This window comes from Chamaea fasciata, unplaced genomic scaffold, assembly GCF_029207755.1.
Source record: "Chamaea fasciata isolate MVZ Bird 193981 ecotype frontalis unplaced genomic scaffold, bChaFas1.0.hap1 SCAF_12, whole genome shotgun sequence".
Classification (NCBI taxonomy): domain Eukaryota; kingdom Metazoa; phylum Chordata; class Aves; order Passeriformes; family Sylviidae; genus Chamaea; species Chamaea fasciata.
In genome coordinates this window covers 18,712,737-18,729,437 of record NW_027094097.1, presented here as the reverse complement: position 1 = coordinate 18,729,437, position 16,701 = coordinate 18,712,737, and the positions used below count along the sequence as shown (strand labels likewise).

The window sequence follows — 16,701 nt, the reverse complement described above, 5'->3', positions numbered from 1 at the left end:
TCTTTCTCAGTCTGAATTTGTTGGTTTTGTTGTTGATTGGTCTCTGTTCATGTCTGTAATTTGTTCTCCATCCTGCAATAACTTACACAGTAGAAGATGTCATGGGGTGATCATCATCTTTTGGCTTGAGATTAGAGCTAGAGAGAGCGATTACTTTATTCTCATGGAGTTACCAAATCGACACTTTTTGAAGAAAACCCTTAGGGAAAAGAAAAGAGTATTTCAGTTGTGACCTCTTTGTTATTCTGGTTATCAGTAGTGTGATTGTTGTATATCTTTTTTGTCTTCATGAGCCTGCTGCCTTATGGAAGCACCTTTGTAAAACCATCCCTTTTTTCAACTGTGGAAATACAGTCTTTTAGCAAAGGCAGAGTAGTATCTGCAGTGTTCAGGAGGTGAGAGGAGGTACTGGCCTGGCAGAGCAGACAAATGGTGTATCAAAGTGAGTGTGAGTAGTGGAGAGAGATGACAGGGGGAGAAGTGCGAAGATGAAATAAAAAGAGAGGGAGAACGCTTTCTATTGTGAGAAATGTACGTCTTACTTTGCAGAAAAATGCTATTTTATAGAGCAAAAATGTAGGTAACTGTTCATATTTTGCACTTGGAGAGGCAATGCCATGACTTTGCTGCTCTAGTGTGTTCCTTGAAGAGCTCCAAAGTGCAGCAGCCTAGGACATGATTCTTCAACTTCAGACAGATAAATTGAAGAGGAATAACTAGTATATGACAGTATTTGCTGTCTCAGCAGTGTCTTGATCGTAATTTTGTTTGGCAATTTTGCCATTTTCCAAACTCTTTCAAATCCTGGCAATGACTAAATCGCATTCTGTCTATTCTATTTTCTGTGCCTTTGTTGTTCTGTTGTGCTTGCTGTCTTCAGAGGTGCACATGATTAAAATGTTTCCTTTTTTAGTGGAGGTGGAATGATGAACAGTTTCTATAAGCTCTGAAGACTTTTGTATTCTATTTTCTTACCTTTTGTGACTCAGCACTTTAATAAAATCCATGATGATGTGTTTATGGACACAGTGGTGAAAGGTTGGAAAGGACTCCTGGGGGTGTCTTGTGCAGCCTCCTGCTTACACATTGGGATGTCTCCCATGTGAGCAGTCATGTTTTGAGTGTCTTCAAGAAGAAATTACACAGCCTCTTGGGGCAGCCTGTTCAGAGCTTGCCCACCCTCGTGGTATTTTTTTTCCTATATTACATTGGAATCTCCTGAATTGCAGCTCGTGTCTGTTGTGTTACATCCTTCTACTCTGCACATCTGAGGGAGTCTGACTCTGTCTTCTCTACATCTTCCCAAGGGTGGTTGCAGCAGCACCAAGATCTCCCCTTTTCTGAAGGCTGGGGTAATGTCCCCGATAACCTCAGTGTCCTAAAACTTCTGTGTCTGCTCTCTCAGTCTGGGTCAGTGCTTCTGAACTGATCAGTGGCATTCAGCTTTGATTCAGAATATGCATAGATAACATGACGTGGGGTACACTCGTTGTGTATGGTTTTAATCTGTGAGAAATATGAAATCATTTAAGTCAATCATCTCCCAGCCCAGCTTGCTAGTACACTTGTTCATTGGCTACAACTTTCAGGTCAAGTTAAGAACTTAGTAGTAACGTTTATGATGTTGGAAAAACAGGCAAGAAGATTAGAACAGTTTGAATTATCTTGATTGATGAAGTGTGGCTTAGATAGTTATTAATTTTAATGCAGAATTCTCTGATTCATTGGTTTTAACTATGTCCCTAGTTTGCCTGCAAGGAACTTATATACTTTGTTTCAGAAACAAATTGCTAATGTTAATTCCTTAATGACTTCCAGATCTGAAGATTGCATCTGTGTTGAAACATTTCTTAGAACTCCAGTATAGAAGCTGGGATTTAGTGTAAGATGCTACTCTGAGCTCTGGTGCAGTTGTTCTTTTGAGAGAGTATGTGCCTGTTGCTGATTGATTTCTGTGTGGAGTTGAAGATGATGATTTTGGTCTCTGCCCCTTGGAAAAGTTTGTTTCTCAGTAATTTTCTAGGCTTTCAGCGTTTGTACATACATTGAAGTCCTACTACAGTACTTGCCAAAAGACAGCTTTTGGAATGTATTAGATAGTAAAGAAAACATTGCCATTCATGTCATCTTAAATGGTTAAATATTGTCCTGTCTTTAATGGTGTTAGTGGGTCATTTTGAAGGGTATTCACGTGAAAATATTAATCAAGGGAAACAGAACTTGGCTCTGAACTGTAGAAGTTGCCTCACAGAGAGAAAAAAAAAGTAATTGCAGATTACTGTAATACCAGATAGTAATTCTGTCCAGAGGTCCCACACAGCTCCTTTATGGTCTGGCTTCTGGCCCATTAAGGTACAGCAGCTTTTCTTCACTATTATCTGAAAACTGATCCAATAAATTATTGTAAGAGTGGCAACATTCTCCTTTTTCATACCAATGTGCGTTTTCTTAACATGGACTATTCTGTCTTTTTGCCAAAACCACTCTTGTTCATGTTTCCTGTGCCTCAAAATGCAGTTAAAATCAACTTTTTTCTGTTATTTTCACTGATCAACTCTGTTTCTTCCCTGTTTTTAAGCATGGTGGCTGCTTTATTCTTTCCCCTCTGAGTGTGACTATTCACTCACTGTCTTGACCAAGTAAATTTGTATCTGTTTGCAAATGCTCCATTTTCCTTCAGTGTCCATAGTTGAAGCTGAATCCTTAATCTTTTTTCCCTTTTCTCTTTCTGCAAGGTGGTTATTGCTAATACTTCTCCATCCACAGGTTTATTATAACTTTTCAACTCTGTCTTTTAGGATGTACAAAATGCAGTTTTGTAACTTCAGAATGGCCCTATTTGTTTTTTCTCCAGAATACGTCACAGATCCCTCATTAGTCCTTTCCTGTTTGTAGTTTTCACCTGTCTCCATTCCAGTTTTGGACCCTGGTTCCTGCCAGTGGAACGGTTTCTGCATTGCTCATCCTCCACTTTCACGTCTCTTTTGCAGATGCAGTTTCTCCTTTCCTTTTCTCCATAGGTTGCTCTGCAGGCAGAGGTTTGGCCATTTGTTGTCCAGCTGAGTGAAATGGTTTTAGGTACTCTTGGTGGGAGTGGTGCTGTGTGGAGGTGCAGTGTGGGGCTGCCTTCCAGCGGGGAATGCTGCATCCCAGGGCGGAGGCTCGGGGCTCACACAGTGGGAGGAACTCAGCTGTGACTGTGAGGAGCACGTGCCTTCTGAAGTTGCCATGCCCGAGTTGTGGTTGGAATCTTACTCAAATAGCTATTTGCCAGTGTTTTGTTTTCAAAATTTCATGGGTTTTTTTACAGCTCTGCAACATCCACACATCTTTCTGAAGCTTGTGTTCATTACGTCTGTGCCTGCCTTGTCCTGATCGTATGAATGTACATTTTGCTGTTGATTAAACGTGACCCTTGCACGTGTGTTTTCTTTTTGATTTGTTTATGGGTCAAATTTTAAGTTTCTAACCCAGGTTTAGTTTTGGGAAAGGTCTTCAGAACCTGAATTAATAGTAAGTGAAACCTTGAGAATATCAAATTAGCATTTCAAAGATTCATAGTATATGATCACCCCAACACTTGGTTTGCTTTCTTGTGTATACTTGACTTTGGAACCCATAATATTTTAGAATTTATTTTTAGTATGTTTTCTTTAAAAAGCATAGATATTTAGTGCAAGGCCTAATGTTTGTAGGTGGATACCACTACAATTATTGCAACATTTTCTTCTACAAAACTGTTTTTCTTCCTAGTAAAATTTCTGAAGACAAAAGTCTGAATTTTAGTATTAACCTTATGAATTTGGAATATATTTTTAGTGAAGGTTGTGAGGTATGACATCTGTGTCGTATATGGTTTAATTTTTTTTAAAGCATAATGGCAAACTATGTATATACACACACACACAACCACATGCTTTACATGAATATGACTTTTGTCACCGGCTGGTTGTGCTTGTAAGAGATGCACGTGCTTATCTTGGTAATTACAGGTATTAGTGTATTTACGTTGTGTGTGTTTGTGTATAAAGAGTATAATATAAGTATACTTTTCTTTAATAATAGCAGATTATCCAGTCAACATCTGCTCAAACTGTGAAACGAACCCCTGCTTGCCAGACTACCCAGATTAGGATGCCAGTGGTAATAACTCAGACCATTAGACCACAAGGTATGGGTTTAAATGTTTTAGTGAGATTGTTACCTTTGTATGAATTTTGTTGTCATTACAAACGAGTAGCATGAAAAAACCTACAGTGTTGACATTGGCAACATTGTTGACATTTATTTTTACCTCATGCTGGCTGAAGAATGCATGTTTTCATATGCAGTTTTCAAGGTGTTTTGGACCAACACAGTGAAATGTTTTGAAACAGCCTGAGTACTAAACTCTCACATGTTTAGCTCCTTACTTAGCAGTTTTTCATGGAAAGTTCTAAACCAGGTCAGGAACTTGGCTCTCACTGTCCTAAGCTGTAACTCTGGGCCAAGAAAGAAATTCTGCATTTTTCTGAAGCCAAGTGGATGCCTCAATTTAATCATCCTACTTCTGGTTCATACTCCTGAAGCAGAACATGGTAGTCCCCATCTCTGCAGCTACAGAGGTCAAGGTGGGAACCCTAGAAAAGTTTCTGAAGCCTCAGGTTGGTTTTCTTTGACTCCTGTCAGTCTGTTTACTTTTTGGTGAGGTCAGAGACAGGCTACAGCAACCTGACGTGCCATGATTAGCCAAGGCATGTGGTTTGTACACAACTTTCTCATGTCTGTGCACGGTGGGTCCATGTCTGGCTGATACTTCCCACTTTGTAAGAGGATTCTTGAAGCCTCCTTGCTTCCTAATAAGTACCCATTTGTTTCTTTCTACCACTGAACCTCTTAGGCTTGGGTTTTATTTTTCCTGAATATATGTGAGAGTATCTGATTGGATGTGGGCATTTACATGATTATTGAGGGTTTGTAATGGAATACAGAGCTTGTCATCTTCAGGTGCCAAATCACGAATCAAACTAGTTTGAATGCACATATAAGCTATTGCTGCCTACTTGACTTCATTGCTTGGTCATTTCTGTCCTTCTTGGGAAAAAAAGCATCAGAAATGTTTAATAGCAGTTGATGTTTTACTTGCTCTGCTCTCCTAGGGGAATCCAAAGGTTGAATGGACACAGAGACCAAGCTGTTGCTGTAATCCTGTAGGCTGTTTTCCAAGTTAGGAAGAAATACAGTTACTCACCATAAAATGTGTTTGTTTGATAGCACTGATACTCATGTCTTGATTTTATAACATGTCCATGGATCTTATAGCACGGGCTTTCACTTCTGACTAATGTGTTTGAGAGTGAAGGCAGATTTCATTCTTTGCTTGTTCAGTCTCCAAGTTGTGAATATCAACAGTGTGCTGAGAATTTGCATGATACTGGCATCTGTCTTTTAAACAGTAGGTTTGGAATGAGTTTATTCTTGATAGCCCCTTATCAGCCAGTGCAATGCAACTTAACTGCAGTTTGGCTTATGGTAGATGGTTTCATAAAAGCCAATTTATGCAAGATCCTACTTTCTGGTGAGCTTGTTCCAATTTACAGGTTTGGTTAAGCCCTCCAGTATATTGTTTTATTTGCATAGGAAAAACAGGAATAAGCATTTAGAAAACATCCCAGTATTAAACCACTCATCCTGCAGCTCACGTCTAGGGGGCAGTCTGCCTGTGTGCTGGCAGCACTGTCAGGAGTGCATCATTGTGATATATTGTTAAAACCTTTTACTGTAAACACCAGTGTAATTATATTTTATACTGACCTAGGTGTTCCTGCAGAAGGAGAGCATATACTGGAACAGGACATCATCTAAGTAAAAATTTCAGTAATAGACTTTTGTGGAGTGTGACTTGTTAAGGATAGTTACCTCAGAGCTGACCTCCACAAAGTGCTGCATCTTCCTCCTTGACAGGAGTGAATCTCCAAGTGTAATGTATCTTCAATACATCCGTGTGAACAGGCTGTAATGCTTCTTAAAACAGTAGTTTAGAGAAAACTGGCAGGCTTTAGGACTTCTATATAAATAAAATTACTTCCACTGCCGTGGAAGTAACACCATTGTTACTGCATGAAAAATTCACGCTCCTTTACCAAAGCACTCTACTAGTATAATAATTAGGTGAATTTCATCTTATGGATGGAGGAATTGAGCCAAATAATAAAATAATTAACTAGAATATTTGTTGCAGCTATTTAACAAGTGCTGAAATGCAGCTAGGAATTTATAAGCTCCTAAATTTGGGCTTATTTTTCTAGATCATGCTAATAAAAATTTGAAGCAAGGATGCAGTGGTGAAAGACTCTGTATGTCATTACCAATCCTATGAAATGTCTAGGCCCACAGGTGATTTTAATTTTCAAAATATGCTTTGCCTGTAATAAAAACGGATGTTTTTGGCATATTTTATGTCTAAACCTTAGTCATGCACAGCTGTGATTTATTTAAACCAGAAAACTCAAGTGTCATCCCAAATCCCACACTGACTTTGTCCAATCCATTGAGTAGAATTACATATACTTGGGATGAATGTGAGACTTAATTCTTCCATATCCATCTAGATATACATGTTTTGGGGGTGCTTTTCGATCAAAAGTTATCATGTGTAGAAAACAGAACATTGCTATTGATTCCAAAGAAATGTATTAATTCTGGAGTAGTGCTGTTGTTACTTAAAGTTTGCCATTGCAATAATTTTCAAGGTTAACACATTTTTAGTCTTCTAGATCTTGATTGTACAAAGCAGAAATCTGCTAATTTTTATCATTGTATTATTTCTTTCCTTCCTTCCAGTTCACTTAGTAGAAAACCTTTCCATTAGTTCATCTGAAATAGATAAATTAATTGCCTGGTCCGTGAACTAATGCTCTCTATGACATCTCATGGACCTTGAATATTATGATGACAAAATATTTTTATTCCCCAGGCTTGAGCCTGAAGTCCTAAATCTGGTTTTGTATTTGCTAATGTTGAGAGTCCACGTTACAGTTTATTTATACAGATGGAGAACTCACCAAACACTATCAAATTAGTTTCTCTTTAAGATCATATGTTGGAGTTGATGAAGAATTAAAAAAAAAAAAAAAGTAATGCAGGACTCAGTCAAAGCTAGCAGCTTTGTATTAGCCAAGAAATGTTCTTAAAAGGATTTATTGGGATAGTTGTGTTTCAAGTCTTTACTATTCAGGAAAGAAAAATACTGTGACTCTACCGAGGTTCTTACCATGCCATTTATGTGCAACTGAGTCACTGGGATGCAGGAACAACCTGCCTGTCCTTCTCAAAGTGTCAAACACTATGTCTGTAATGCTCACTAAAATGAAGTGATAAACAAGAGAGAGGTGAGATCCTTTAAATCAAGTAGGTGTGAGTTGTTTTGACATGCAAAACACAGGTGGGATTAAAGGAAACCCAAAATGTAACCCAAGTCAATGTGTTTAGGCAGTCAAGGAGGGCTTACTCCAAAAGTTTCACGTCAGAGAGGAATTTAGATCTCTTTGATTTACTGTATGTCCACCACACTTTGGCTCATTTGGAAAGCCCTGCTTTACTTGTACCTCAAGACTTGTAAAGTCTACATACAGACATGAATTGTTTTTGAGCCATTGTTTTCAAGATGAGAAGGCAAAAGACAGCCTTTATTGGGGGAGGGGGGTGTCTCATTTGGCACTACTGTTTTTTCTTTTATATGCAACGCAAAACATTTTAAAATGCATGCAGTGCTTTCACCTCTGAAATACATGTTTTTCACTGCAATAAAGAGCAATTACTATATAGAAAATGGAAAAGGCATAGCTAATACCCTGAGTAGCTCTGACTTTAAGAATTTGTATTAAGAACATTTCAAATTCACCTTTTTTATTCTGTACAGATTATCCAGAAAAGTGATTTACTGGCAATTGCAAACATACTTACAGACATTATAAATATTATACCTTTTTATGGCCAATGGTTTTCAGTTTTGGAATCTTCACCGGTCTGTAAATATTGAACAAACTGTAATGTTAATATAAATTTTGTATTTTAAATTGTTCTTCTTCAGCATGTAGTCTTTAAAAATAATAACTTCCTTTGTTTGCAATTTACAGACAGTTAAATTTAGTTCCTGGACAGAAGGTTCTTTGATGTAAATTGTCTAAGACAGCTCATAATAACGTTGCTTGGTGTTTTTCAGGCACAGTAGGGAAGGCACCAACAATACAAGCCAGTAAAAGTCCTGGGGGCTTTGGTGTTCAGGTCTCTGCAAATCAGAAAAACAAGCTGAATGACCCTGGAGGTGGTTCTTTCAGGTAAAAAAAGAAAAAATAATAATAAAAAAATGCAGCGGGGTGGTTGGGGGGGAGCTGAAGTATAAAACAGAATTTAGAATTGCTGTAACACCAGAGGGCAGTCTTTTACAATAATTCCTGTCTTTTTTCCCTGGAATTGGGTGGCAATTTTCATACTTAATTCTTTTTTTTTAGAAAGGGAGGAGATCATGACATATATTGAGGATTTTTCTCTTAAATGCCCATTTTAAATGTTTTACAAAACCGTATATTCTGCTGAATGGAATTCTGTGCAGGAGGATTTAAAAGAGTCTGTGGTTGGTGTTATACATTGGATTCTGCTGCTCCTGTGGAATGTGTCTTGCTGGGAAGGTGCTGGTGGTGAGGACAAGGCCCCTCCTCGGCCAGGGCCTGTCCCAGGGCCTGGGAGGGGATCCCTGAGTGTGGGCATTGTTGTTCCTGGTTTCTGGGGAATTTTCTGTATCTGAATTTCCTGTGCTTCCTTAGCTCATAGAGGTTGGGTGCTTTCTGAGCCCCTCTAGGAATCAGGTGCTGCAAAGGTTCAGCATGTAGCAGTGATGCACTGAGCTGCTCTGCCAGTTCTTTATACTCCAAACTTTTATTTATGTGTATTTGGGATATTTTTACTTTTTGTACTGAAAAGCAAATCTTATGTTTATTGCATTTTGCTCTTGCTAACACCCTTTTAGTTGTGTACATTATAGTGTTAAAATATTTTCTTCCTTTATTGAATGACAAAATATTCCTAGATTTTAATTTTCATCTTCTGGGATTCTTATGTTGCTCTGACATAATCAAACCACTAATTAATTTTCAGGCTTATGCTTTTGCAGGTGAAGTAAAAGAGAATTTGTAGCTCTTTGAAATATCTCTGCTTTGAGGCATGTCAGTATTGTAACTAATAGTGGTAGTACTTAGTATTAATCTGGAAGCAAAATCATTCAATTTTTTATTTTCCAATGCTTTTGCCTCCCACTGAGTATTTAAATGAATTAAAATGTCTGTTGGGTTCAATTGTACTGTCTTAATAAGTATTTTTTATGTTTGTAAGCAGCATGAGCATTTATTCTTCGTTAGTATAGCTTTCAATTCTACATACACCAAAAGGGACAGCATTTTTTTAACTGGATGTTGTAAACTGTGCCAGGATTGATTCTTGCATTCACTTAGTTTATACATAGAATATATTAGGTTAGCTGGAATTGTTAATTTTCCCTTGGGGAGAAGCAAATGCTCAAGGCACTGATTGATAAATCAATAAATCTTTAGTGAGTTTGGTAAATAAGCTGTCAAGGGTGTATGTCATTTTTCCTCTAGAGAACAAATTTTAGGCAGAATTAATGTGTTTGTTTCCTTACATTGTTTTCTCCTTCAAAATAGTAAGACACAAAGCTGCATTTAAATAAGTCCATAAAATTGCAAGGATTTATAAAACAGCAGCAAAGATCAAGCTTTTTCCTGATATCTTAACAAAGAATTTGGTTGTTTGCATATTTGCATTTCAACCCCTAACCTCTCCTGAGGACAAATAGATGTCTGACTATTAAGCCTAAAGGCACAGAGCTGGAAATCTGTATTAATCCTCTGAAAGCTGACTAGTTTTCCTCAACATTCCCAGCGTGTGTGAAGAATGTGTTTTTAGCCAGAAGGCAAACTGGCATCTAAAGCAAAGCAAGAATTTTGAAAAATAGTTGTGTTATGTATAAATTTATTTTGCCCTTAGTGTTTTATTATTGCATATTTGTTTCATTATTTTGCATTCTGCTCTTTTTAAAATAACTTATTTGAGCTTTTCACTTCAGTGAGTGAAGTGTTGGTCACTAGAAATAGAAATTTGCACTTCATTGTTTTCTTTTTTTTTCTTTCTCTATTCTGAACTGTAGGAGATACAAGATGGAATTACATAAAAGATCTAGCAATTAAGAATTTTGCAGATTGCAGCTATGCCTTTAAGGTTAGCATTTATTAATGAACTGTAAGACTGGTCACATGAGTTCACTGTTTGTTACAGTAGCTGTTTTGTGATGCCCAACCCAAGGGTTCTACAAGGTGAAGCTGTGCTTGTGAAATTTTAGGTCACCTTTTTGCTATTAAATTTACTGTTGCTGTATTTTTCAGAGAGAACTACATACAATCCCAGTTCCCAGTTAGTTGACTTTTCTACTCTGTTAACACCTAAGGACTGAAATTTGAATTTCACTGTTAGTAATTTTTCTGTTTATTTTGCAAGCAGAGGTCTTGACTTGGGTTTGTACCATAACAGGCCAGCTTGAGGTTTCTGCAGCTGAGAGAACAAAAATCCCACTGGAGTCTGCCAGGGACCTGCATATTTGTCCACAGCTGCTGCTCATCACCTCAGCTGGTCCCTCAGAGTTCCCCCTGACACCAGCTCCTCCTGATGTGGTGGAAGCAGCAGGCTCTCAAGTGATTCTTACCCACAGTTCAGGTAGTGCCCATTAAAGGGAACTGTGAGAACGTTTGTTCCTGATGTTGAGATGGAATAATTTCAGTTGGGAGGTCCAGCTTCCCGCTTGGATCGTGGCCTGCTCCATATGTGCTCTGCATTTCTCCAAGGATGGAGGTGGATGTTTGTCCTCCTGTGTCATCCCACCACTTCCAAACTGTGCTGAGCAGGGCTCAGTGGCATTGCGTGGCAAGGCCAGAAGTGAACAGGTCTGTCCCGTGCTGTGTGGGGTGTTGCTGTGTTTCGTTTGCCACGGGGTGCCAGGTAGCCAGGTGCTCCTTTCCTTTTCTGAAGTGGTATTTCCAAGTTACACCTGACCTCCTGGAACCTGGCAGTGCCAGGTTTTATACAGCCAGTGTGTATGATTCTGTAAGGCTTAGAGAAATTACTATATTTATCTAGGAATTCCTCCTGTTTTCATAGGGGCTTGTTTCCAGAGATAGTTCTGTGGAACCTGGACCCTCCTGGAGCCTGGCAGTGTTAGGTTTTATACAGCCAGTGGGATGAGGCTTACTTTCAGAGATAGTTCTGTGAAGTCTCTGAGATCATTTGAAGCTGATCTTTGTATCTGTGTTTTATTCTGCTGTCTGGCTGCATTTTGAGGTAGACTCTGTGTGGAAATAAAAAATTTGTTTTCAGACCTCCCTTGCATAGCCAAAAAAATTAAAATCTCTTGTCTAGTATTTTATTTTCATTTTTAAAAGTAAAAGTTTAATAACATAAGCAAAGCAGCTTGCCCATGAAGTGGTAGAAAGCTAATGTGGATGTTAAATGGATAACTTGAAAGTTTTCATCTCAAAATGGTATGCGACAAAACCTTGCCCTTGATGTTTTTGTTTTTCCAAATGAATATTTCAACTTATAAGGGGATTGTGTTTTTTCCATATATTTCAAAATAAAGAAAAATGCTGACCATAAATATGGTGTGTTCTGTCAGCCCCTTGTGCTTATCAGGGAGAAGATAGAGAATGAATTGTGTGGCAAAGCAGTGTTAGGGCGACATTTCAAATTGTAACGTGAAAGTCAGAATAAACACTATAATTAATGTGTAAATGGAATCTGTGCCATTATAAAATATAATACAGTAGTGGCTGTTCCAGTAATTGCAAGTCACCATTTAAGTGCCATGTGTTGTTGTTAATCTGAGTGTGTGATCCATGGAGTCTGTGGGATGTAGGGACTTTGTCCTAATGCCATGCAATTTCCCTTGTGAGAGAGAGGGCAGTCAATGTTATGATGCTGTCTCGATCACTTTGCATCTTCTGGCTTATTTGGGAGCAGTTCAGTAGTGCAGTTTGGGACAGCAGTGGCTCAAATCTGACTAAGTGCATGAGAAAAAAAACCTATGCAATCATGCAGTTAAGGTTTCTTCATAAAGAAAATGCCACCAGGTTTTTATAATGGCTTTTCTTAGTTTAAACAAAATCTTTGAAACCTTGCACAGATAACTGTGCCAAATACTTTGGGTTTTCTTGCTTATATATGGATAAGATTTCTTTTTTTTTTGCAATTGCCTGAGTGTTTCTATTGAAAAGGAAAGGAAAAATTGTTACAGGAGATTGAATATAGGAGGAAGAAATGGAATCTTGGATTATTTAAGATACAGTTTGTGTTTGAAGGGAGTTTGAGAACTCATGTTGTCTTAAAAACACCGTGTGTGTTGGAATGCTAGATTTATTCTATGAGACTCAGAATTTAATTCAGTAAAAACCAGAAATATTTACTAAAACAATAGAATTAGGACAGGCATAGTAATATATACCAAGAAATATGAAACTGTTAAATACTGTGCTCTGATAAAAAAGGAAAGATAGACAGTAATCATCAATTTAGATGACCACTGGATGGCATCTTTGTTCCACAGAATGACTTCTGAAAATTCACTTATCTGGGCTTAAAAGTTCACTTTTATAGGAAACTGTTCAGCAAGAACAGCCACTCTCTTTATATATGAATGTATGTTTCAGTATCCAAACATTTTTTCTTATGAGATTCCTCAAAGTAAGGAAGGGTTCTTTCTGTCAGAAAAAACTGTAGTCCCAGCTGTGATTAATACATTTCTTATTTGTCTTCCATGTGATACTGAAAAAAAAGGGATGTATTTGCAGATTGTAGCTTGCAACTGTAAGATGGAAGAAAATGATTCTGTCCAGGGATTACAGTAATGGTCTTTGTAAGTGCTCTTGTATTGGTTTTGATAATTTCATTGAAATCTAATTTGTGTCCAAAATACTTGTTTGGTTTTATTGCAGAAAACATTTACTTGTAATGTGATCGCAGATCTGTACACAGAATAAAAATTGGAGTAGCTAAACTGCTAAGCAGAAAGAAGGTAAAAGATCAGCAGTACTTTCTTCAGCTATGAAATAAAAGGAGAGAGAATTATGAACTTCTCTTAGAAGTTATGTTCTGGAAGTCCAGACTGCTGTCTTGATTTTTTTTTTAAAGGGATGATTGCTTGAAGGAGATGGGAGTTGATACTCTTTGATAGGAGTTTGGTTTTCCCATGGTTTGAGGCGTCTGGATTTGGGCCTTGTGAGTCCTGGGTGATTCTCACTCTATTTCAAGCATTCAGGTCTTAACCTGACAAAAATCTTAGCTCCTTTCAGTTTTACCCGTGGTTTTTCATTTGTAAAATTACAAGCTTTTGAGTTGGTCACTGAACGTTTCAGTTGGTGTTGGCTGTGTGGTGTTGGGAGCAGTGTGGGCAGGCTGGGCACGGGCACGGAGCCAATTCCTCCTTGCAGCCCAGGGTCCCTCTGTGAGATCCACTCCGTGTCAGATGTAAAAGTGACAGGATTAGAGGGATGAAGTACCTCCCCTAGGAAAAAAGACTGAGAGAATTGGGATTTGTCAGCCTGGAGGAGAGAAGTCTCCTGGGTGACCCGGCTGTGGCTTTCCAGTACCTGAAGGGAGCCTGCAGTAAAGATGAGGAGAGACAATTTACAGGGGTGTGGAGTGGCAGGACAAGGGGGAATGGCTGCAAACTAAAAGGGAATAGGTTTATATTGGATGTCAAGAAGAAATTGTTCCCTGTGAGGGCGCTGAGGTTCTGGCACAGGGTGCCCAGGGAAGCTGTGGCTGCCCCTGGATCCCTGGCAGTGCCCAGGGCCAGGTTGGACACTGGGGCTTGGAGCAGCCTGGGACAGTGGGAGGTGTCCCTGCCCATGGCAGGGGTGGCACTGAATGAGCTTTGAAGCTTCCTGCCTTCAAAACCATTCTATGATGTTGCATCAGTGTTCTTGGGAATTTCATTTTGAGACAAAAAATCAGGTGCTTAACACTCCTGGAAATTAATAGAAGCTCATTTGTGTAGAATTTTTCTGAAAAACATTGTAAAATATTCCATTTTCTGCCTGAAGTGTTCAGCACATTTCTGCAGGTTTACACAAATAAAAGTCCCTTCTTGACCTCTTCCCACAAAAGAAAACAAAAGCAGTATCTATCAAACCAGAGCAGTCTTCCACCAAAATTGGCAGATAACCAGACAATTATGGGAAGAGAGGAAGGACCTAGATTATGGATTTCTGGATTTCCCTTCTGTTATTCTCAGACCTTACTTGCAGCTATTGGTTTTTACTGTGGACATTAAGCTTGTTACAAGTGACCAAGTATTTTAGGGTACATGGGACATCATGTATGTAACAATTAAAAAAAAAACCCTTTTAAATTAGGCTTTTGGTTGTTTATACAGTAATAGGAGTCTGGAGTTGAATGTTTTTATCCATATATATGTCTATATTCCGAAAATAATATTCTCAAAGATTGTGTAATCAGTCTGGAGAATGTTGAAATGGTGTTTGTGTCAATAGTACCTGTGAAACAGAATGTGCTAAATCCAGATGGCTGTTTCCACAGCTCTGAGTCATACCTCAGACAGGTAGGAGGTAAAGATGCTTGGGAGATACCGATATGGAAACTCAAATTTGTTTGTACTTTCTCAAGCTGTTAAAAAGGATGTTGCAGGCCAAAAAATGGTCTGGGAGTTGGTATCATCTTTTCAAATGCAGCTCATTTTCCTAAAGCTTGTTGACACAACTTATTTTTGTATGTTGCCAGAGAAAATACCAGCACATGCTCAAGCCACACTTGGAGCCCAGGCCTACCTATGAGCTCAGCATGGTCACAGAATCTTCCCCTGACAGTTGCAGAAAATGCTTTGGTGCCCGTTTAGCAGGAACTTGTGAAATGGTGCAGGATTAAAAATTCATGGTTTTGCTTTTAATTTCTGTTCTTTATTTTACCCTTTTATGCCTAGTTTTCTTTATAAAGAGAAAAGCCCGATGTTCAGTTGTTGGTGGTGATCTTTGCCTTTAGTTTCCTGATCAGCCTGGGGTCACTGATATCACTTCACTCAGATGAAGACACCTCTGTCACACCTTCTGTTACCAGACAAATTGTCCTGCTTCTGATGCTTTCCTGATATGGTCAGAGAAATACGCGGTTGTTTCTGAAGATACTCCATGAAAACAGAGACATGAGGGTTGTGTCTCAATTGGCCCACACATTGGCATGTGGCATGATGATTACCTCTGGAGAAGCAGATGATGCAAAAAATGAATAGATTACATGCAGAATTTGGTTTTAAATGGGTTTTTTTGTTTGTTTTTTTTTTTTTTTATTTTTTATTATAGAGATGATGATGACATCAATGATGTTGCCTCTATGGCTGGCGTTAATCTTAATGAAGAAAGTGCCCGAATTATGGCCACCAACTCTGACTTGGTTGGAACCCAGATCCAGTCCTGTAAAGATGAACCCTTCCTTGCTGCTATACCTCTCCATAAACGCATACTTGAAACGGGTGAGAAGCACATCCTTTCCTTCTGGGAGTGTTTCTTGCAGAGTGATGAGGTTCTGAGGAACAGAATATGCTTAGCACTTAAGATGGTTTTTTAAGCATTTGATTACATAATTTTGTATTTCTAAACTTTCAAGGTTTTTGTGATAAAAGTAACTTACCTCAAGTTGGAAATAAAATAGTGTGCTGGTACTTTTAAACTTCATGCTTTCCCCATGTTTTTTATATCCAAAGATCTCAAAGCTCTTTGCAAACATTAATTATTTCTCACAATTCTCCTTCATGTTTTACACACGAGAAGATTGAAACAGGGAGGCAGAGTAAGTAGTACAGGTCACAGAGGACACCTGTGAATAACATTGAACAGAATGCTTAAGTTTCCTGTCAAGATTTTCTTTCTCCGTACAAACCAGTTACTCAGTTCTTAACACCTGCATCTATTTAAGTGCATAGTGATTTTCTTATGGCATGTTTTCAAAAACCTGTGTTTATTTATCGTGGCAAAAGGTATGTGTATTTATTCTGCCATTTGAAAATGAAAGTTAAAAACTTCAGTAGAATAATTGTTCAAGATCAGTGTTGTTTGAGGGTTAGGAAATATGCTTCTATAAAACAGAATGTATTTTATATGACATATTTTATTAATGTGCACTATATATTCTGGTTCTTAAATGTATATTTTTCAGCATAGTTTTGGCAGTGTTTTCAGTGCCATCTGTGTCTTAACATACTAAGCTCCAATTATTTAGGGGTGTAATTTTCTCTCTTTCAGACCTATGCCTACATCACAAATTTTTAGGGATCTAGTTCTCAGAGTTTTAAAGATAAGATAAAATCTTGTTGCAAATCAGCACAGTTAGGTTTTTTTAAGTTGCTTCGGAAATGTGGTTGCTTCTGAAATGTTACTTGTGTTTATGTTCGTTGAATTAACGGGAGCCTTTTTATATTGCAGTTGCAGGCAAGTTCTTCATTGACTTATTGTCAGACTTCACTCTTGTACTTTACAAAATGCCATTTTCAGTTCCCCTTCAGAGAAAGGAATGGTTTTGCAGGCTGTAGGCAGCTTGCTGTGAGGATGTGATGACGGCTGGGAAAGCATGTCCTGCCTTTTGGGACTG

At 38.3% G+C, this 16,701-nt stretch overlaps 1 protein-coding gene across 1 annotated transcript in view; it reads left to right on the top strand.

Annotated features, from left to right (window-relative positions):
• The window catches only part of LOC136296075 (transcription initiation factor TFIID subunit 4-like), a 148,255-nt gene that overhangs the window by 30,418 nt on the left and 101,136 nt on the right, over positions 1-16,701 (top strand). The window contains exons 8-10 of the mRNA XM_066194898.1: positions 4,066-4,171; positions 8,204-8,318; positions 15,417-15,586. Of these exons, the coding sequence (XP_066050995.1) occupies positions 4,066-4,171; positions 8,204-8,318; positions 15,417-15,586 (391 nt within the window). The remainder of the gene's footprint in view (positions 1-4,065; positions 4,172-8,203; positions 8,319-15,416; positions 15,587-16,701) is intronic.